This window comes from Apodemus sylvaticus, chromosome 20 (genome assembly GCF_947179515.1).
Source record: "Apodemus sylvaticus chromosome 20, mApoSyl1.1, whole genome shotgun sequence".
Classification (NCBI taxonomy): domain Eukaryota; kingdom Metazoa; phylum Chordata; class Mammalia; order Rodentia; family Muridae; genus Apodemus; species Apodemus sylvaticus.
The window spans coordinates 562,091-583,094 of NC_067491.1; the positions used below are offsets into that span (position 1 = coordinate 562,091).

Genomic DNA, 21,004 nt, shown 5'->3' on the forward strand with positions numbered 1-21,004 from the left:
TTTTGTTGCCTTGTCCCAAAAAGGCTGATGGTTGGAGAAGCCACTGGGACCCAGGTCACTATGGGGTTGGCTGCCTGCACGCCTGGAGTTTAGCCTTGAGTTGAATTCCTAAGTGAAGCCTAAGCTAGTAAGTTCAAGGTTCAGGGCCACCTGCTACTGTTCAGTTTGTCCCCAAAAACAAAATGCCCAATTGGGGACCTTAAGATGTGCACCAGTGCCATAGGCTCTTGTGACCTCTTGCTAGTGGGAATCCTGCCGGGCACACTCCATATGCAGGAGACAAGTGCAGCCTGTCATGCCTGGTGTGTGGTTCAGAAGGCACCTGTCCTTCCCTGGACAGAGCAGCCAGCTATGACTGAAGGCCATGAAGGCCTTAACTGGTCCAGTGCAGAGCTGCACTCAGGTGAGTTGGGGGGGGAGGGTCCAGGAAGCACAGAGTCCAGGGCCAGGACTGCAGGCAGGAGGGTGTGTGGCTCAGGCTGCCACCCCACAGCAGTGTCCTGGGTAAGCCCGCCAAAACCCCGACTTTGCTGGGGGACCCCAGAAGCCTGACTGGAGCAGAACAAGCTTAACATGTTGGTGGCCAGAGAGGGGCAGTTGGTGTCTGCCAAGGAAACAGGAACTCGAGTGGAGCCCCGCCTGTACAGGCTGTAAAAGCTGAGTAAGCGTTGAGGTTGTGTTGCTGTTTATTGTCATGAGATGCACAGGATGCACTAACAGATTGAGCAGACCCTGGGTTCTGCATCTTCAATGATGCCACCAATGATTCCAGAGCATTGTCACCAACTGAAGACTGGGCATCCACTTCCTTTCCTGGATCTCTGTATCATGGACCCACCCACTTTGTGGTCCTTGACTCTGGGTCTCTGATGAGCACCCTGGCCACCCATGTCCCCTTCCTTGGATGTGTCTTGAGGACACAGATGGGGTGTGGCCCACTCTCCTGCTGTGGGACACAGGGAAGAAGGAAACACTCCAGGAGGTCCCAGCCCTACTTTGGTCTCAGTCCCACACAGGGAAGTAAGCTGAGGTCATGGACTGGTTGACCACTTCCCTGTTGCTGGGATACCTTTGTTCCTGTCAACAATGGCCCCAGGGCCTTGGTGATTAGAGCCTGTGGGAAGACAAGGCCAGACATGGAAAACCAGAGGCGGGAGGCTACTAGGCCCTCTGTTCCCTCAGGCACCCTTGAACTCTACTTCCCTGACCATCTATACCGGTGGGTCCCAGCATTTGGTGCCTCTCTTCACCCACACACCAGATTCCCCTACCCCCTAACCTGCAACCCAAGTGGCTGGGATGCAGGTATGCAAGGGGTTGTGAGTCAGGCATTTGCACACCCCGCACACAAGCAGAGGAGTCTTGGTTCTCCCCTGTACTGCAGCGGCAGCCATGTGCCAGAGTACCCTTCACTTTCAAACTCTCGTGTGTATTCTGAGCTATTCATAAACCCACAGGATCCTCTTAGCATGTTGAGTGATGCCACCCACACCCAGTGGGAAAGACCCACGGGGCCTTTCTTTGCAAGCCGCAGTACTGCAGCCTGCATGGCTCCCAAGCGCACCATCCGTGGGGAGGTACAGGCTAGGCACACCCTGTCCTGGTCCCTCCTTTGCCCAGTAGCCATAGGTGACTCTGGGCTGTGGCAGGATTGCTGCCAGGTCAACACTGACAACTGCCTCAAAATACAGGGCCATTCTCAGCTACATGAGATATGACTGCTGGTGGGAAGTGCACAGAGGAAACGCTGGGCAGCCTTGGCAGAGGGGTCAGATTCTCCCTTGAGACAGGGAAACAGGTTGGGACGTCCTGGCTCAGAACCCACCTTCCCTCAGCAATGACTACCTGTCCCTGGAGGGACCCCGTTGGGCGCCGGCCATCAAGCAAGCCACTCGCTGGAAGTTCACGCCCATGGGACGGGACGCGGCCGGCCAGGTGTGGTACACTGGACTGACCAACTCGGACCCATGCGATGCCTGGTACATGCTGCCCCGCGCACTCGACATTCCGTATCGCGAGGCCCACACGCGCTGGCATGGCTGCTTCCTGAGTCGCCAGCGTGGCCTCCCGCCCGGTGAGTGTCCCACTCCCGGTGGTGCACAACCAAACCGTGGGTCTCACACTGATACCCTCCCTTCTGCGCCTCCCTGCAGCCTACACACAGCACTTGCGGGAGATGGCCTTCTGGGACCCTGCGATACCCGCGCAGTACCTCAACCCTGGCCCGCGCTGGGGGTGTGTGCAGTGGAGGGACAGGCAAATCCGTGGCAAGGAGTTTGGTGAGCGGAAGGGATGGGGAGAGGAGGAAGACCCAGGGGTAGTGCTGCATGTGTGTCACTCCACTCTGGGTGGCAACCTGGGCTAGCTAGCTAATTAGTGTCAAAAAAAAAAAAGAAAGAAAGAAAGAAAGAAAAAAGGGCTGGGCTGGCAGTGGGTAGAGGGGCGGGAGCGCAAGATGGGCGTGTTCTGGTGGGCTCCGCCAGCACAAGGATTTGGGGGCGCCCGGCCCTGCCCACAGCCACAGAGCTCGTCCGGTCCTGTCCGCAGTGGTCACCAGGAACCAGTTCGGGGCAGTGCCGCGGCGGTCTGACTACGTGCCGCACCTGTCGCCGCCACAGCGGCCACGCTTCACCGCGCAGGACTTCAAACAGCGGGGCCTGGAGCGCCCCTGCCCGGCCACCGGCCAGCCGCCCCAGGCTTTCACACCCTCGCTCTGATAAAGCCGTGCTGCAGACCCGTGTGTCCGTGTCCCCGTGAGCTGGGCCTTCTCTCCCACGCACAGCCCCAGCATGTGTCTCCTGCAGCTTCCCGGTGGGCGGGCGCATCTGTGTCAAAAACGGGGCGAGGCACCCACAGGCCCCTTGGTCTCAGGAAGCTTGGCCGCCGGTACACCCACCAGTATGCTGTGCCTTCTGATCCCAAGCAAGTTGGGGGACCGGGGATCAGGGTGTCTGCCTGGTCCTTCATCATGTCACCCTGGGGAGCCAGAGGTCAGGGCCGGTCTCCGGGGTGCCCTGAAATGAGTGGGGTGGCGTTGGGAAGGGTGGGTTCAAGGTCGCGCCCCACCCCCACCCAAGTCCCAATGATGAAGACCCACGGGTGCGAATGCGGATGGGCCAGATGAGGAGGCTGCAGAGAGCCAGAGCTGCGGCCACACTCACGCCGCCTGTCACTGCTGTCATCACCCAGTGGTAGAAGTCGACGCAAGCCCCGCAGCACAGCTCCGAGCTAGGGAACAGAGGGGGTATGAGGGACAGGGGAGGGAAGGGTCCAGCTGCCGGTCCCTGGGGATTGCTGCAGTGTCCCCTGAAACAGCCTATATGGCTCCCATCTCATGTCCCAGGGGACCCTAGACACCCAAACATGTACACATACATGTGCTTGCTCACAGTTCCCTGCAGCCCAGACTCGGCTCCTGCACGGATGCCTCAGTCCTGCCCCAGGGCCTTTGCTTGGGTTCTGCAATGGTAGAGGTTCTGGCACACGGGCCAGGTTCTCGGGGAGTCTCCCAGCTTCCTGTCTGACTCCTAGAACCCACACTCAACCCCACTTCTGCATTAGCGGTTACAGACAGGGCTGCCACTGTCCTGGGCCAGCACGGGTGCTGGCTGGGTGGCTCAGGAACCCACACTGACGTTCTGAGTGGCTCTGCATGCTCTGCAGACTGTGCCCTCAGCATCCAGCTCAAAAGAAACTCAGTTTTTGTTGAATAAACAATTGCCCAAAGTAAGAAATGTATGCCCTCCAAGTCTGAAGAACACAAACTCACGGACAGGGGTGCAGGCTCTGCACAGCCATGACTGCCAGCCCATTGGCCACCTTATCCGAAAAGCTCATAGCACCATACACGAAGGCTCCACTGTGCTGGGGGGACACACAACAGTGGGTTAGTGCCCAGGCCCAGGGTCCAAACCACGCCCTCAGGCTCCTCCCACCAGCCCTACCGTGTGTGGGCCAATGAGGTCAGCTGTCATGGCTAAGGAGGTGACAAGGATGGTGGCACAGCCTGCACCCAGCAGCACTGCAGCCCCGTACACGGCCACACCCAGATTATCTGCTAGGGCCACCCAAGCTGCAAAGGCCAGGATCACCAGCAGCCCTGTGAAGTAGGTCATCTAGGGAGGAAGGAGACAGAGCCTGAGTCAGGCCCACATTTCTGGGCACCCTGTGCCGGTCACTCGCCTTCTCTGGTCCTCAGTCCAGTAAAAGGTTTCATTAAAACTTGTCCTATTCCCACACCCAAGACAGGCATTACTGGTCTTTGCCCAGAGCAGACATTACTAATCTTTTGTTTCACAGCCAAGTCAGACATTACTAATCAATTTCCCATTCTGCATCAGGGTTAGGCAGTCCCAACACTCCAGCCTACCAGGCAACTGGAAGGAACAGAGCCCTGTGACCAGAGGGCCCAAGAAGCCTGGACTCTGGGCTTCAGGCTGCATTATGCCCTTGGGGGGGGGGTCCCCACCCCTGCCCACCTCCCCAGCAGCACCTGTCACTCACGTTCCTCCCTATGCGCCTGTTGACTGGCTTCATGAGGAAGGAGGAGAAGAAGCCACTCAAGTACATCACCAGGGGAATGGTGGCAATGAACTTCTGTGGAGGGAGAGGCCATGGTGACCCAGATGGGTATCTCAGCAGGGGACCCATCTCCCCTATCTCCACATACACCCACAACTCACCTTGGGCAAGCTGAGAGAATAGGTCAGGTACATGGCAATATAGGTCTGAGACAGGTTCACGATAAGCCTTGTGGTCATATACAGCATGCCTACCTGTGGGCAGATCAGCAGAGGGACAAGCCAGGGCTCAGTGGGAGACCCTGCACTCCCTCCCACCAGTCAGGGATTTAGAAACAAGCTGAGGGATTCCATAGTATTGACTCAGGCCAGGTCATGGGGGTGAGAGTGGGGTGGGATCTGTGATTGGTAATGTCTGCCCTGGCTGAGGGATGAAAAGTTGATTGGTAATGTCTGTCCCAGTTGGGAAGTAGAGAGGAATGATTTATGCCTACATGGAAAATGGAAGGCTGTTGGCATGTTTGCCTTTTGTGGGGGTTGGGAAGTCAGTGATGTCTGTCCTGGGAGGTCAGTGAAGGAGTGATTAGTGATGTCTGTCCTGGGAGTGAAATGGAAATCAGCGACACCCACCCTAAGCATGGAACAGACCATGGAATACTAACGCACAGCCCAGTGGAAGTTAATGTCTGCTCTGCATATAAAATAGGAGGTTGATTAGAGATGTCTGCTCTGGGTGACCGTGAGACTCACTGGTAACGTCTGTCCTAGGTGGTCCTGGTTTCTTAGGTCCCCCTCAGCCCCACAATGTACCTGATAGAAAGCGGGCTCCCGAAGCCAGTGTTTCCACAGCAGCAGTGGCTGGGCCGCAGGGGCCACCAGGGGGCTGTGCTCATCCGGTTCGATCCCCCGGTGCTGGGGCCGGCGACCCTCCTCCGTACCCAAGTGGAAGAGCAGAGAGAAGATGGCTCCCACACCCACCACCAGCAGGGCCAGGTTCTGGGGAGGAGAACAGGGGTCGGTAGCGGCTCTCCCACTACTGGGGGTAGGGGGTGGGGTGAGGGTGTGGGCGGGGGTGGGTGGGGAGGGGGGAGGGGGGAGGGGGAGGGGGTTAGAGTGCCGTGCTGTCAAGACTTACCCGGAACACAGGCACATCCTGGACTCCCAGCTGGTCACCCCCACCAATGTCCTGCCCCCTGTGCGCAGAGCCTTGCAAGTGCAGCAGCAACCAGGCCGCGCCATACACGGTGATGTTAGCGACCACAGTAAACGCATACCTGCGGGTGAGGGCAGGGCCTTAGCACGCGGGGAGCCCACAGACTGCATCTGGCACACAGCAGGTGCTCAGTCAGTACTGTCTGTCTGCACGCTAGAACACCATCCTCTCAAGTTTCAAGCTGGTGTAGCTGCAGTAGCCACGCCCTCAGCCCACCCTGCCAATGTCCGCCCCCGAGAGACAGGCTACACATTCTCTACAGGACAGAGGCGTCGTGTGACGTCTTGGTCAGCTGGAGTTCCTTTGAAGGGAGGCTGTCTCTAGAGGGTCCGGCATTATCAGGTCACCTTAGGAAGCTGGCTTTAGGGTACACCCGGGATCACAGCCCCCTCTGCCAGCCTGAGAGAAACCTGAAATGTCTCAAGTCCTGTGGCCCCATTCTAGGCCAGGCACAGTGCTGCACACCTGTGCTCCTAGATGCTCTGGAGGCTGAGGCTAGAGGCCAGCCTGGGCAAATTATTCAAAATATCTTTTTTAAAGATTGTATTTATTTATGAGCACACTGTCACTGTTTTCAGACACACCAGAAGAGGGTGTTGGATCCACCATGTGGTGGTAGCTGGGATTTGAACTCAGGACCTCTGGAAGAGCAGTCAGTGCTCTTCACTGCTGAGTCATTTCTCCAACCCCCTATTCAAAATATTTTTAAAAAATAGTGATTCAAAATATTTTTTCAAAAATGAGCTGGTGGTTCACACCTTTAAATCCCAACACTCAGGAGGCAGAGACAGGCCAACCTGGTCTTCAGAATGAGTTCCAGGACAGCTAGGGCTACACAGAGAAATCCTGTACCAAAAACAAAACAAAACAAAAACACAAAAACAAAAATGAACTGCAAAAAATAAAAAATAAATAAATAAAGGGGGGAGCTGGAGAGATGGCTCTGGGGTTAAGAGCACTGACTGCTCTTCCAGAGGTCCTGAGTTCAAGTCCCAGCAACCACATGGTAGCTCACAACCATTCGTAACAAGATCTGACGCCCTCTTCTGGTGTGTCTGAGGACAGCTACAGTGTACTCACATACATAAAATAAATAAGTCTTTAAAAAACAAAAACAAAAAAAAAAAAAAATGGGGCAGCGACCAGACAGCACCTGTTACTATGTGGGTCACCCGGTACTCACTCGTTACACAGCTGTAGATGACAGATGCACAGTTCCCAGGGGACACTTGGCTAGATCACTGTCCCCAACCCTGTTTTACCTGAGGGCTGTGAGCTCCACCTTCTCGTGGTCACTGGTCACCAGCTCTGGGATGAGACTCAGGTGGGCAATCTGCGTGGCAGCCCAGCCAAACTGGAAGACGACGATGAAGGGACCATAGTACAGCAAGGCAGCCCACTCGGGTGTGGCTTCCCCGCAGCCCAGGCATGGGCTGAAGATGAACGGGAATGAGAGCAGGACGCAGACAGTGCCTGTGATGGCGGCAGAGCGACACGGAGGAGTGAGGGGCAACCGAGGCAGGCACACCCCACAGAAGCCAGGCTCCCCCCTCTGCTCAGATGGAGAAAGGGAGTTGTCCTGACACCTTAAGGACCTGTAACTAAGACAGGCAGAAAGGACAAGAACGGGGATCCCTCGATGGCCCTGAGCCCGGGGGTCACCCCCATCACATCTACTTCCCCAGCTGGGCAGGAAGGAGTTGGAGCCCAGGTGGCACGGAGTCAAGGCTGCGCTTGGGGACAGAGCAGATCCTGCCACCATCCAGGACACACTGGGTGCCCCATCCTCCTCCATGGACTCAGAAAAAAAAATGTATATATATATATATATATATATATATATATATATATATATATATATGATCAATGCAAGCTCCTCCAACACCCCCTCATGCCCTGACCACCAGTCCTGTTAAACCCCTGCCTGGCACAGGGACCTCCTCTGATATCAGGCTCTCCCCTGCCCCAGGGCCTTTGCACAGCTGTGACCTCCAGCCCCAGGGCTTTTGCATGGCTCCCCGATGCATCCTCCCATCCCACCAATCTCTCACCCTGAGGGGTACACTGCCCCTGGGCTCCTCTGGTGAGCTGTACTTGCCCACCAGACCGCAGGCTCCATGAGTGGGTGCGGTTATCCTCAAGTTCCTTCTATATCCTGGGCAACCAGGCCAGGACTGGGGACGCTGAGTCCCGAGTGGGTTTATAACAGTGGTCTCTCTGCAGCTGATGGGGACATTATCACTCAGTCTGGGGGAAGGTGATGGCACCACACAGCCCAGGCTTGCCCTTGAACTCCTGACCCTCCTGCCTCAGCCTCCAGAGTGCAGGGTTTATGGAGTACTGGGATGGCAGCTAGGGGCTCCGTGTGTGCTGTGAGCACTGTGCCCAACCTTTCATATCATCCCCTCCACCCCACCCCGCTCCCTCCAGCCCACTCACACCAGTTTTAAGTGGATTAACTTGAGGCCACATGAGACACAGAACCCTGCAGAAAGGTCTCTGAGCCCCTGCCGGGCACTGGGCTTCCTACTTCCCTTTCCCGCTCAGAAGTGACATTATAATACGCCTTGGATTGAGAAATGAAACCGACCCTCAGGAGGGCAGATCTTCAGGGGCCGCCCCAGGCATTGTGGATGCGATCTCATGACCACACCACACCCACTTTCTGGGCCTAGTTAACCATTGGCCTAGCCAGCCAGGGTCAGGTTGGTCATTTCCAGATGCTTGGCCTGGCCTCTCTGGGCCCCAGTGAACCTGAGAGTTCTTGTCCTGAGTGTCCTATGAGACTCAAAATGGTGCTGCAAGTTAATCTCACTTCCCTGGAGGCAGGGGATCTGACTCTGAGGTCAGTCTGGGTACCTCTCCAGTCTGTCCCACTGTGAAGGGACCCAGGCTCCAGGCCTGTGTAAAGTCAGGCTGGCCTGGCATCTCCTGGACAACGTAAGCCCTTCTGAGTATTTCTTTCCATTATTGGAGACCGAGTCTCACGAAGAAGTCATCCCCCTACTTCAGCTTTTGAATATGGTGCCAGGTGTGCAGACTGTGCCTCGAAGTCCGTACCAAGTTACTAGTACCCTCTTCTCTTTGTCCTGGGATCTTCCTAGGTCCACAACCTTGAATAATCCTGAGAAACTAGAAATCCCAGCCTCGAGGCTGGCAGCAGCCACTGGGGCACTGCTCTCTAGAAAAAAAATGTCCTCAAGGGGCAGGGCTGGTTCTGCCCCTACCCCAGGCAAAGAGCCGGTGCCTTCCAGGAAGCAGGCTGGAATTCCTCAGGGAGCGGCTACAACCCCAGGGCCAACCTCCCCACTGTCCACACTAAAAATGACAGCTGACGGGGGACTCCATGTAGGGCCACCCCAAAGAGGAGCCTGTACAGGCGGCATGGAATGAAGTGGGTGAACAGCGGGGAGGAGCACAGGACAAAAGATGAGAGTCAGGGAAGGGGACTGGGGGATCAGAGCTACAAGATTAAAGACAGGGTAGAGAATCCTGGAAAGCTAGAGGGAACAGGACAAGACCACGGTGGACAAGACCACGGTCGGCGGTCAGCGGGGAGGATAGGATAGGGAGAGGACAGACACAGAGTGACAGAAACGGGGAGATGGGACACAGGGCGACAGTCACCGGGGAGGACGGACACAGGGCGTCAGTGGGGCGGGGGACGCTCACCCGCTAGGTGCCAGGCCTTGCGGGGCCCGTAGCGCACGCAGGCGGCGCGGTCGGCCTCGTAGCCCACGAGCGGCGTGCAGAGCCCGTCGGCCGCCTGGCCGAGCAGCAGCAGCAGCCCCGCGCCCCGCGAGCTGTACCCGCGCACGGAGTGCAGGAACAGCAGCAGGTAGGTGAACCACATGCCGGCGCACAGGTCGTTGAGGAAGTGTCCGACCGCGAAGCTCAGCCGCGCGGCCAGGGACAGCGTCCGCGGCGGCCCCGGGCCCCCGTCGCCCGACGGAGGCGACATCCCGGCCGCAGACCTCACCGTACCGCACTGCTCGCCACCCGCGCGGCCACCCGGCCGCAGCTCCCTGGAGCCGCCCCGACGGGGCGGAGCCTCGGAGGCCACGTTCGCCAACCGGAGCCGCGCATCTCGGTCTGGCGCCCAATCAGCAAGAAGGGCGTGGCCTCTGCCCGCCGCACTCTCGCGGCCCTAACGCCGCCCGATGGGACTTTTACCATCACAGTTCGTTTCATTTTATTTTCTTCGTGTTTTAATTTACTTGATTAAAATGTTTGTTTTTTTGTTTTGCTTTTTCGAGACAGGGTTTCTCTGTGTAGCCCTGGCTGTCCTGGAACTCACTCTGTAGACCAGGCAGGCCTTAAACTCAGAAATCTGCCTGCCTCTGCCTCCCAAGTGCTGGGATTAAAGGCGTGTGCCACCACTGCCCCGCAAAATAAATAAATAAATAAATAAAAATATAAGTTTTGTTTCTTTTTGTAGCCCCGTCTCTGACATTTCTGCTTAGCAAAAGACAACTTTGAATTTCTTTGAACTTCCCATCCTTCTGCCTCCACCTCCACAGTGCTGGGAGTCACAAAATGTATTCTTTCATAACCTGAAAGCGGTTTTTCTTTTGAGGCAGGATCTCATGTAGCTCAGTATGCAGCTGAGGATGACCTCAGACTCCTGATCCTTCTGCCTCCGTTCTGGAACTGCATGGGTGAGCGGTTGCATTCACAAATCATGACTTTTATCTTTCTGTTTTGAGACAGCATCCCACTAGCTATCCAGGCTAGCCCTGAAGTCCCTGTACAACCCAGGCTGGTCGTGAACTCTCAGTCGTCCGACCTCAGCCTCGAGGGTTAATGGTATTTCAGGCCTGATGCATCAGGCCTGGCTTAGGGAAGGGAGCCCAGATGTCTGCCAACCATCCACACTCCTGCCGTGGGCCCCAGCTAGTCTGCAGCTGGAGGCTGGTGCTCAGTTCTGTGCTCCCTGCAGAAGGGGCCAGAATGAGAACACACAGGGGTAATCCCATAAACTTCCAGACACACATAGGGAAGCACTTAGGGGGCATATTAGTGCTAATTAGTTATTAATCACAGATAATAGTTGGGCAGAACAGTAAAATACAGGCTGGTCTTTAATGAGGGCTGCTGGTGCCAGGCATCCCACGTGGCAGACTCCTGGTTTCACTCCTACTTACTGGGTGGTTCAGGGGAACACATTCAAAGAAAGGGGAAGTCAGGCTTCTGTCAGCCTGGTGACTCAGAGACACAGGTGCTGCACATGCCCACACTAGTCCAGGCCCAGATCACAGGACTTCAGTAGGACAAGTGTCCTCCTTCCCCTCCTCCCGATGTTTTTATTCTTTTTCTTTTCTCCAGGCTGACCTCAAGCTCAGCTCTGTAAATGAGCCTAGCCTAGAACTCCTGGTCCTGCATCCCCCACCTCCTGAGTACTGAATGACAGGCCTGTGCCATAGCCTCTGGATGGTGGGTTACCTGCCTGGATGGTGGATCACCGTACACCTTCCTCCAGGGACATTCAAAGACACGCAGGCTGTCTCTGAACCCCTAAGTCACATATAGACTGGATTTTCCTTTGCGTACAAGCAGTCTGTGCTCCCATCAGTGTGTGTGATCCAGGTGTGGTGGCTGTTTCTTCAGTTTCAGCATTCTAGAAGCAGAGGCAGGAGGATCTCTAAGTTTGAGAGCAACCTACTCTACATAGTAAGTTTCAGGACAGCCAGGGCTACATACAGAGACCCTGTCTCAAATTAAATAAATATGCACAGACTTGCAGCCCAGTGGAGGCAGAAGGCTCTGGTTCTGATCCAGCCCTGGGCTGCACAACAGGAGGGGTATCCCAGACTGCTCTGGGGAGGAGGCCTGGTCCTGGCTGGACAGCTGACAACTGGCAGCTCTAGTGGCTCGTGGCCTAAAGGGATTAAAAGATAGGAAGAGATAGGTGAGATTGGAGTGATTTCTTTTCTCTCTTCCTCGGCCAAGCCTGTAATCTCAGCACTTGACTCAAACTTCACACGTGAGGTAACAGAGGCTCTGGGCCAAGTCATTTGCTGGAAGGCAAGAAGCTGTGCAGAGACAGGCCTGGGACTGACAGCTCTGAGTGACTGTTTAACTGTTCATTGACCCTACCTGGGTTTTAGCTTCTCTTCCGGTGCAATCTGTCCCCACCTACCTAGTGGCCTCCATCACCTGACATCGTCTCTTGTAACCCAGGTTGACCTCAAGCTCCTCCTGTAGCCCAGGAACTCCAGAGCCTTTCCTTGACCTCCGACCTCCAGAGTACTAGGATTAATCCCTCCCATTCTTTCAGGTGCTGGGGACAGAACTCAAGTTGTGACAATCTCTACCTTCTGAGCTATGGCCACAGACTCAGTGTATTTTACTTTTAAAACAGGGTTTCAGCCGGCCGGTGGTGGCACACGCCTGTAATCCCAGCACTTGGGAGGCAGAGACAGGCAGATTTCTGAGTTCAAGGCCAGCCTGGTCTACAGAGTGAGTTCCAGGACAGCCAGGGGTACACAGAGAAACCCTGTCTCAAAAAACAAACAAACAAACAAACAAATAAATAAATAAATGAAATTAAATAAAATAAAACAGGGTTTCAAGTAGCCCAGGCTGGCTGGCTATTCTTTTCATAATCAACAGAGACCTTGAACCCCTCCTGCCCCCACCTCCCTGGAGCTGAGATAGCAGGAGGTCCAGGACATTGTGCCTCCAGCAGCCTCCTGCAGCTGACTCAGCAGCCACGCCGAGTCTCTGCAGTTCTGGCCCTTTTGGATTCAGCTCAGGTTTCTACTTCCCAAGGCTATCCCACCTCTTCCCTGTGCCTCCCTGGCTGGAGAAATCACCAGGAATCTGTGATTTCAGGCCAGGTTGGAAACTGAATGTCACAGTGAGGGCACTGAGGAGCCATGGCTCGAGAGCCTTCAGGGTCCGACAGGATCAAAGCTGGACCACCAGGATGTTAGCTTTCTGGCCAGGGGAGACGGATGGCAGATAAAAAGCCCAACAGAAAGGCGATGGCTCTGTTTAACCTCATGACTGGAAGGAGTGTGTGTCCCAGGAAAGGCTTTGGAGTTGGGCAAAGGTCAGAAAAGAGAGTTAAGAGGAAGGTTGGCAGGAAGGAGTCAGCACCCAGACCCCCAGGGTGGGGCAGACAGCTTTCAATCCAGACTTTCACAGCCAGCTTTCAATGTCCCTCCAGCGACCCAGCAGCCCAGGACGCCAAGCCCACGCTTCCATCCATCCATGAGGCATCGGATTTCCAGCCTCAGGAGAGGGACCGCTTTGATGCGGTGGGGTTTTCGGGGTTTTCGACCCGCTGATAGGGGCGAGGCTCTGCTGAATTTTCTGAGATTTCAGGATGGCTGGAGGGGAAGGAGGCCTTAGCTTTTCTCACTGCTCAAGAAAAGAGAACCTCGTGGACTGAGAGTGCAGTAGGCTTAGTGTGCAAAGAACATTTGTTTTGAAAAATGTTTTTTAAAGAGCTATTTATATATTTTATGTAAGTACACTGTAGCTGACTTCAGACACACCAGAAGAAGGCATCAGATCTCATTTCAGATGGTTGTGAGCCACCATGTGGTTGCTGGGATTTGAACTCAGGACCTTTGGAAGAGTCAGCACTTTTAACCGCTGAGCCATCTCACCAAACCCACAAAGATTTTTATATTTTAAGTTAGTTTTTTTCCCTTCTGGTTTTTTGAGACAGGGTCTCTCTGTAGCCCTGGCTATCCTGGAACTTACTCTGTGGACTGGACCAGGCTGGCCTCAAACTCACAGAGATCCGCCTGCCTCTGCCCCCTGAGGACTGGAATTAAGCATCATTCAGGGTTTTCTGAAGCCACTTGGGGTTTGGGGTGGGGTGAGGGGATAATGTGGTAGTGATGAGATACAGGGCCTGGGGCTTGTAAGACAGCCACTCCACCAGTGAACTCTGCTCGCACACAACACACTAAAAGTTTAAGGGAAGGGCAAGGCAGAGGGTTGCAAGTTCAACCCCAGCTGGGCAGCTTAGTAAGACCCTGAATCAAAATTTAAGAGATCTAGGACAGGGCCTAGTGGACTACACCCTAAACCTACACTGTAGAGAGGCAGGAGGATCTCTGTGAGTGAGAAGCTAGCCTGGTCTACAGGACAGCCAGGGCTACACAAAGAAATCCTGTGTCATATAACAAGACAAAAACAAAACACAGAAAACAAAATTTAAAAAAGAACAAAAAAGGTCTGGACATGCATGGCTCAGGGGCTGGGGTCCTGGTCAGAGGTGGGGCTCTGCCTAGTATCCTCCACAAGAGAGGGCTGGAGCGTGGTCAAGGATAGAAAGCCTGCCCAGTCTCACTCAGTAAGGTCCCAGGTTCCATTTCCACCACCAAAAAATAAAAACTGTAGAACAGACATGCTGATACATCTGTTATCTGGTTCACTCCATCCCAGCAACCTGACCTGCACAGCCGCACCTGTCGATGCCACCAGCAATTCTTCCCAGGGAGAGTTAAAAACACCATAAACCTGGGTCTGTTCTACCTTTTTAATTGTTAATTACTTAATTAATTTGGTTTTTCAAGACAGAGTTTCTTGCCGGGCGGTGGTGGCCCACGCCTGTAATCCCAGCACTTGGGAGGCAGAGGCAGGCAGATTTCTGAGTTCGAGGCCAGCCTGGTCTACAGAGTGAGTTCCAGGACAGCCAGGGCTACACAGAGAAACCCTGTCTCAGAAAAAAAACAAAATCAAAAAATAAAAATAAATAAAAGACAGAGTTTCTCTGTGTATCCCTGGCTATCCTGGAACTCTGTAGACTAGGCTGGCCTCAAACTTAATAAGAGATTAAGGATCTCACAGAGATCCACCTGCCTCTGCCTCTCGAGTGCTGATAGTAATGGCATGTGACACCACCTCCCAGCTTCTGGCTTTTTTTTTTTAAGATTTATTTACTTTTCATATATGAGTACACCGTCACTGTCTTCAGGACACCCCAGAAGAGGTCTTTGGACCCCATTACAGATAGTTGTGAGCCACCATGTGGTTGCTGGGAATTGAACTCGGGACCTCTGGAAGAGTAGTTGGTGCTCTTAACTGCTGAGCCATCTCTCCAGCCCAAGCTTCTGTCTTTTTATGTATTTGTTTTTAATTGTCTTTGAGAAGCTCTCACTATGTAGCACAGGGGCAACTGGAACTTACAGAAATCCTCTGCTTCTGCCTCCTGAGTGCTGGCATTAAAGGCAGGTGACAGCACAGCAAGCTCACAGCCAGTGATGAAGGCTGACTCTCTGGGCAGGGGAACTGACAGGCTGCTTCTTCCTGGACCTGCAGAAACCTCTGACCCGGGCCTGGGCCCTCACGGTGCAGGTCATTCTTCTACCCAAATACACTGCTATCTCTGCTGTAACAGGAAGCCAGGTTTGACCAAGCCCAACCTTATCAAAGCTCTATCTGCACTGTCACGGCTTGAGAGGAGCGGCTCAGAACACCCCAGCCTGAGAGTTTGGGGGCCTCACCTGCACCTGCCATTTAGACAGATAAAACACATGCTGCAGGCGTGAGCATGTGTGTGATCCCCATAAAAGCACGCCACCGTCGCTATGGTCTAATGAGTCACCTGCACCGTCATCTGACCAACATTACCCCATCACAGGGTTTCCATTTACAAACAGTATGGGAGGATGGAGCTCAAGACCGCAGTGCATGATGGAAACACCCTAACCTTCCTTCCAGCCCCTCACTTGGGCGGGAGTTCCACTCTGACCACGTCCACAGCCCTGAGTGTGGCGAACAGGAATCGAACTGGAAGAGCAGCAGCTTTTATTTAACGACTGAGCAATATCTTCAAGCATTTCATCAAATTCAAGTTGTTGGGTTACCCTGAAAGCCCCCTGGCTTGCTGAGCCATCTTGTCAGTCTGCAGCTGACCTTCAAAATGCTTTTTTTATGAATATGCTCTTAGCCCAGCTTCTATCTTAGATCTAGGTGTCAGCCTCCCAGCCTGTTACTTCTCCTATGGTTCAATGTACCCCTTGGTCAGAGAGTAAAATCAAGTAAAATCAGTGACTGGTGGTCAGGGTATACTCAGACCATTTCCCCAGTCCTCCGTTTATAAAGCATACGTTCATTTATTGACTTTGTGTGTGTGTGTGTGTGTGTGTGTGTGTGTGTGTTGCGTACATCACAGCACACGGTGGAGTTCAGAGGACAACTTGCTGGAAAACTATTCTCACTTTGTGGGTTCCGAACTCAAGTCGTCCACTAGGTGGCGAGCACCTTCAAGTGTTGTGGCCATCTCACCAGACCCATTTTTTTCAACGCAGTAAGAAAAAATGCGCCGTGTCCTACTGCAGGGGGGGTGCCTCTTTGGAACTTAAGTCCTTCCTCAGAAGTCTACTAAAAACGCCTCCTCTGCTGACGACATCCCCGGTCTTCAACGCATCAGGAATGGGACTACTGGCCCTTTAAGGAGTTCCGCCCATAGCACGCCGCCAATCGCCTCCGATTGGTCCCGAGCGCGACCGAGCGCAGCCGAACTTGACGCACCCGCCAGCAACCTGCCCGACGCACCTCCCACGCGGTTCCCCAGATCTTCAGCCAATCTCCGCCCGGCGCGCCGAGACTAATCTGCATGACCTCGCCCCTCATGGAATCCTCAGCCAATTGGAGTACTAGGATTGAGTTCATTAGCATGAGGGCGGCGCGGGCACGGGCGCTTGGTTGGAGCGTCGCCGCGTCCCTGGTCCCGGGAAAGTTTTTTCAGAGGTGAAAAGAGCCGGGAAGTCGGGGCCTGCACGGGGCGGGGGCTGCAGGGCGCGGCCTCCGGGACTCGATCTCGCAACAAAGGATAGAGGGGCCTCCGGCCCGAGGACCTCCCCGCCCCGGGATCCGCCTTCCCCGCCCCCCTCCCAGACCGGCCTGCGGTTCCCATCGGGGCGGCGGGCAGGACCCCCTGACCTTTGCCGGCTTCTGTTCCAGGTCTCGCCCGGAGTGGCCATGTCCCACGGTCCCCGGCAGCCAGGCGCAGCCACCGCGTGAGTGCGCCTCCCCCAGCCTGTCCCGACCCTGGATATGCCCTGTCCCCATCGTCGGGTACCCCTGGAAATGCCTTGTGTCCACCTCGAGTTCCACTGATCATGCCCCACCTCCACCCCGGGTACTCCTGGACATGTCCTGTCCCACATCCTGGGAACTCCCAAACATTCCCTGTATCCACCCTCGGGTACCCCTAAACACACCATGTCCACATTGGGATCTCTGGACATGCCCTGTCTCACCCTCAGGTACCTCTGCGTACCCCTGTTTTGGGAACCCCTGGTCCTGTCCTGTCCCTGTTCCCTAGCTACCTATCCCCACTACTGGGACTTCTGACCATGTCCTGTCACTCTTCGGGGATTTCTCTACTCCCTATGGAATTGCCAAGGCACCCTATGGTCTTCCTCACTCTCTCATCTTCCTCCCAGGCTGCAGGACCACCTCACCTCAGCCCTCGCCCCCACCCCGCAGTAGTCCACTGTGACTCTTAGGTCCTCAAACCCTGGGTCCCCACCCCCCTTTCCCGGGCTCATGCTTGCTCCCTCATGCTTCCATGATCTCCAGTTACAAGAAGGGGATGTGTAGGGAATCTAGCATTGATGGATGACCCTGGCTTCCCATGTCCCTAAGACCTGCGGGAGGCAAGACTCCGGGCCAGCACGGGGCCTTTGTAGTGGCTGTCAAGCAGGAACGCAGCGAGGGTCCCCGAACCGGAGAGAAGGGGCCCCAGGAGGAGGAGGTGAGTCCCCATCTGAAAAACCTGGCCCCTGGCTCAGCAACACAAACCTCACAAGTCTACACTATAAGATCCGCCCACTGCCTAGCAAGAGGCCACACCCCAGCCTTTTCTGTCAATGGCTTCAGCCCCACCCCTAGGAGGCTGTCTTGGCGCTGGAAGGTTGGCTCTTCTGACCCTTGACCTGCTGTCCTACTACTAGGTTAGGCCCCACCCCCAGACCCCTCCCCCACTTCCCAGAACCCCCCCCAAGGACACAGCCCCCTCCTGCAGCCAGTGAAGAAGCGAGGCTGGCCCAAAGGCAAGAAAAGAAAGAAGATTCTCCCAAATGGGCCCAAGGCCCCGGTCACTGGCTATGTTCGTTTCCTGAACGAGAGGCGGGAGCAGATTCGAACCCGCCACCCAGACCTTCCCTTCCCGGAGATCACCAAGATGTTGGGTGCCGAGTGGAGCAAGCTGCAGCCGGCAGAGAAGCAGGTAGAGACCAGAGAAAGGGGTGGCAGACACAGGAGGATCCCTGGGTTTTCCAGCCAGCAAGGCAAGCCTCATCGGTGATCTTCGGGTCTCGTGAGAGAGACCCTGGCTCAAAGAACAAGGTGGAGAGAGTCAAATAGACCTGGAGAAGGGATGCTCTCTCTACGGATTGGAGGGAGGGAGGCAAGATGGGGGTAACAAACAGATCAGTATGAGGGGAGTTGGGGTCCCGGCCCTGGCCACCCCTGTGTGCCTGCCTTCATTTGGGCTAGCCCTAGTTTGTGGGTGCTGCCCCCCTCCCAGCGGTACCTAGATGAGGCGGAGAAGGAGAAACAGCAGTACTTGAAGGAGCTGTGGGCATACCAGCAGTCAGAGGCCTACAAGGTCTGCACGGAGAAGATCCAAGAAAACAAAATAAAAAAAGGTAAGTGAGCCAGGCAATGGTGGCGACCTTTAACCCAGAACTTAGGAGGCAGAGGCAGGAGAATCTCTGCTTTTGAAGCCAGCCTGGTTTATAAAGTAAGTTCCAGGAAAGCCAGGATACCCAGAGAAACCCTGTTTCAAAAACACAACAACAAAAAGAAAGGTGAACTGGCCCAAACTCCAGTGGGCATGAACATAAAGATTTACGCAGGGTCGTGCAGGTGGGGACTCTGGACCGGGAGGGTCCCTGGAGTCCTTGGCTGACCTGCCTTCCTCCCTCCCCACTAGAGGACTCCAGCTCTGGGCTCATGAACACCCTCCTCAATGGGCACAAGGTAAGGGCCTGTCAGTCCAGAATACTTAGGGGAGAAGACACAGAGGTTTCTAGACACCTACCCCCAAAGTTAGTGTGTTCCACAGATAAAGGCAAGACCACTATGGAGACACAGTAACTCATGGTGGGACATAGCTTAGTGGTGAAGTCATTACCCAGAATGCACAGGACCAAGAGCTCTACCACCACCCCCACCCACCCCCACACAAGCAACTGAAGATTCTTTCATTTAAAAGAGAGCCTCATGTATCCAGTGCTGACCTGTCATGCAGGAAGCTGGGGACTCCAGCACCTCTCAGAGTTAGGAACACTCACTGCTCCTGCAGAGGAGTAAGGTTCAGTTCCCAGCACCCCCTTGGCTGTGAGCACAGCCACCGCTAACTCCAGTTCTGGGGGGGATCTGCTGCCCTCTTCTAGCCTGTGTGGATACTGCATGCACATGGGAGACACACACACACACACATACACACACTAAAAACAAAGGAAAAAGAAGCAGGCTGAGACCACCCCAAGCTCCAGAGATGCGGGTCTCCACCTAATTCATTGCCATGTCCCAGGGTGTGGACTGCGATGGCTTTTCCACCTTTGATGTTCCCATCTTCACTGAAGAGTTTTTGGACCAAAACAAAGGTGAGATTTTAGCAGTTGCTGGTGTCCTGGTTGCAGGAAGAGTGGAAATGAGAATGAGGGCTGGAGTCAGGACTAGGTTCCAGGGGCCCAGAGATGAGGTCGGGGATGGATGGGGAATAGAGGGACGGTGGGGCCAGGCTGGAGGTGGTAGGAGTGGAGATAGGGTTAGGAATGGAGGGAAAAAAGGGTCAAGAATTGAGGGCGAATAGGATCGGGGCTAACAGGTGGAGATGAGGTCAGGGCTAAGGCCAGGAATGGAGGGGGATGGGTGGGGATGAGGCCAGAGATGAAGTGGGTCTATAGTACTCTGGGACCAGTACTGTGGGGAGGCAGCCCAGGGCTCTGACTCCTGTCCTGCAGCACGCGAGGCGGAGCTGCGGCGCTTGAGGAAGATGAACGTGGCCTTCGAGGAGCAGAACGCGGTGCTGCAGCGCCACACGCAGAGCATGAGCAGCGCGCGTGAGCGTCTGGAGCAGGAGCTAGCGCTGGAGGAGCGGCGCACGCTGGCGTTGCAGCAGCAACTTCAGGCCGTGAGGCAGGCGCTCACTGCCAGCTTCGCCTCCCTGCCCGTGCCCGGTGCGCAGCCCCGCCCACACCTTCGATCAGGTCCCGCCCCTCCCAGTGCTCATCCTATCCACTGGACGCGGACCCTCCTGTTATGCGTAGGCCCCGCCCATGGACCGCCCTTCTAGGCGTGTTCGACCCGCCCCCTCAGGCCTATTTTCCCTGGTCTCGCCCAGCTGCGGGCCTCGGGCCCTCCCCTCACTAACCTGCTGACCTGCAGGCACCGGGGAGACACCGACGCTCGGGACGCTGGACTTTTACATGGCGCGGCTTCACGGAGCTATCGAGCGCGACCCCGCGCAGCACGAGAGACTGATCGCGCGTGTCAAGGAGATCCTGGCGCGGGTAGCCAGGTGCGGGGTGTGGGAGGGGAGGAGGGGCGTGAAGGGAGAGAGCGGCTCTGCTCCTGCTCGAGGTCTTCATCACCCCTTCTGCCCCACAGCGAGCACCTGTGATCGGCCTCTTGGACCAGGAGACCTCCCTCCCCACCCGCCCAGGAAGAAGCTGCACCTTGGGGTCTCCAGACCCCCTTCAAATGCAATCTCAAACGCATCCCTTTAACTCCGAACCTATCCCAGGTTGCAGAGCCCGGGAGACCTGCCTGCTTTGCAGGAAGAGCCACACTACAGTGGGTCAGGAACAGAGGAACCACGTCCGTCTTACTCAGATACCCAACCCCCACTCCTGGTGCTAAGCAGGAGGACCCCAGGTCATTCACCTTACAGCCAGGGTACCCACTGCGAAGGTGCTGGCTAATCTGGCAGAGCTGGGGTAGGGGTGGGGCAGTCCAACAGCCCCTTCCCCAGTGCCTTTCATCACTCAATCTGTATTTTTAAATAAGTGTTGAATAAAAACAGATGGGTTTTCACTCAAGCTATTATTTGTGGCTTTGGGGAAGTGGGCCCAGCCTATTTACGATTCTCCTGCTGTGGTGGTTTGGCCTGCCCTCCTACCTCTGGTAGAGGATCTCAGAACCTTCACTACATGGTTATCAGGTGGGGAAACTGAGGCAGAATTGGACTAGAGTCCCCCATCGTCCTGTTGATGTTGAGAGTCCTCTGTGGGTTCAGGGGCAGGCTGGACATTCAGTTTACCCAACCAAGTCCCCAGACTGGCCTCCAGTCCAC

At 55.3% G+C, this 21,004-nt stretch overlaps 3 protein-coding genes across 5 annotated transcripts; 2 read left to right on the forward strand and 1 right to left on the reverse strand.

The window, feature by feature from the left end:
• The first annotated feature begins 70 nt into the window (after positions 1-70).
• On the forward strand, positions 71-2,717 carry Tektip1 (tektin bundle interacting protein 1). Its single transcript, XM_052165821.1, has 4 exons — positions 71-1,219; positions 1,836-2,074; positions 2,154-2,279; positions 2,548-2,717. Exons 1-4 carry the CDS (start codon positions 1,137-1,139, stop codon positions 2,715-2,717), a joined length of 618 nt encoding a protein of 205 aa, XP_052021781.1. The 5' UTR covers positions 71-1,136.
• Positions 2,718-2,915: 198 nt separating this feature from the next.
• On the reverse strand, positions 2,916-9,757 carry Mfsd12 (major facilitator superfamily domain containing 12). The gene is made up of 10 exons (XM_052165815.1): positions 9,406-9,757; positions 6,996-7,206; positions 5,656-5,794; positions 5,331-5,516; positions 4,683-4,775; positions 4,504-4,596; positions 3,945-4,115; positions 3,770-3,864; positions 3,098-3,228; positions 2,916-3,014 (listed from the first exon to the last, which is right to left on the reverse strand). The coding sequence occupies exons 1-10, from the start codon at positions 9,692-9,694 to the stop codon at positions 2,992-2,994; spliced, it is 1,431 nt and encodes a 476-aa protein (XP_052021775.1). The 5' UTR covers positions 9,695-9,757; the 3' UTR covers positions 2,916-2,991.
• Positions 9,758-16,358: 6,601 nt separating this feature from the next.
• Positions 16,359-20,745, forward strand: Hmg20b (high mobility group 20B). Of its 3 annotated transcripts, none has more exons than XM_052165618.1 (10): positions 16,359-16,446; positions 16,660-16,715; positions 17,347-17,455; positions 17,693-17,929; positions 18,230-18,350; positions 18,638-18,684; positions 19,241-19,313; positions 19,674-19,889; positions 20,098-20,230; positions 20,320-20,745. In XM_052165618.1, the coding sequence occupies exons 2-10, from the start codon at positions 16,678-16,680 to the stop codon at positions 20,330-20,332; spliced, it is 987 nt and encodes a 328-aa protein (XP_052021578.1). In that variant the 5' UTR covers positions 16,359-16,446; positions 16,660-16,677; the 3' UTR covers positions 20,333-20,745. The 3 variants fall into 3 exon arrangements, with proteins under 3 accessions (XP_052021578.1, XP_052021580.1, XP_052021579.1); XM_052165620.1 differs by having other exon boundaries at positions 16,360-16,446; positions 17,726-17,929; XM_052165619.1 differs by lacking the exon at positions 16,359-16,446 and having other exon boundaries at positions 16,453-16,715.
• Positions 20,746-21,004: the final 259 nt, after the last annotated feature.

What these genes read in the sequence shown, in the direction of transcription:
- Tektip1 (XM_052165821.1), top strand. Translation starts at nt 1,137, where the DNA reads ATGGAAAACCAGAGGCGGGAGGCTACTAGGCCCTCTGTTCCCTCAGGC. An exon ending in TTCCCTGACCATCTATACCG is followed by an intron (nt 1,220 to 1,835) that starts GTGGGTCCCAGC and finishes ACCTTCCCTCAG; the next exon opens with CAATGACTACCTGTCCCTGG. An exon ending in CCAGCGTGGCCTCCCGCCCG is followed by an intron (nt 2,075 to 2,153) that starts GTGAGTGTCCCA and finishes GCCTCCCTGCAG; the next exon opens with CCTACACACAGCACTTGCGG.
- Hmg20b (XM_052165618.1), top strand. Translation starts at nt 16,678, where the DNA reads ATGTCCCACGGTCCCCGGCAGCCAGGCGCAGCCACCGC. An exon ending in TGCAGCCGGCAGAGAAGCAG is followed by an intron (nt 17,930 to 18,229) that starts GTAGAGACCAGA and finishes CCCCCCTCCCAG; the next exon opens with CGGTACCTAGATGAGGCGGA. An exon ending in AGAAAACAAAATAAAAAAAG is followed by an intron (nt 18,351 to 18,637) that starts GTAAGTGAGCCA and finishes CCTCCCCACTAG; the next exon opens with AGGACTCCAGCTCTGGGCTC.
- Mfsd12 (XM_052165815.1), bottom strand. Translation starts at nt 9,694, where the DNA reads ATGTCGCCTCCGTCGGGCGACGGGGGCCCGGGGCCGCCGCGGACGCTG. An exon ending in CAAGGCCTGGCACCTAGCGG is followed by an intron (nt 7,207 to 9,405) that starts GTGAGCGTCCCC and finishes CCGCCATCACAG; the next exon opens with GCACTGTCTGCGTCCTGCTC. An exon ending in ACAGGCGCATAGGGAGGAAC is followed by an intron (nt 4,116 to 4,503) that starts GTGAGTGACAGG and finishes CTTCCTCCCTAG; the next exon opens with ATGACCTACTTCACAGGGCT.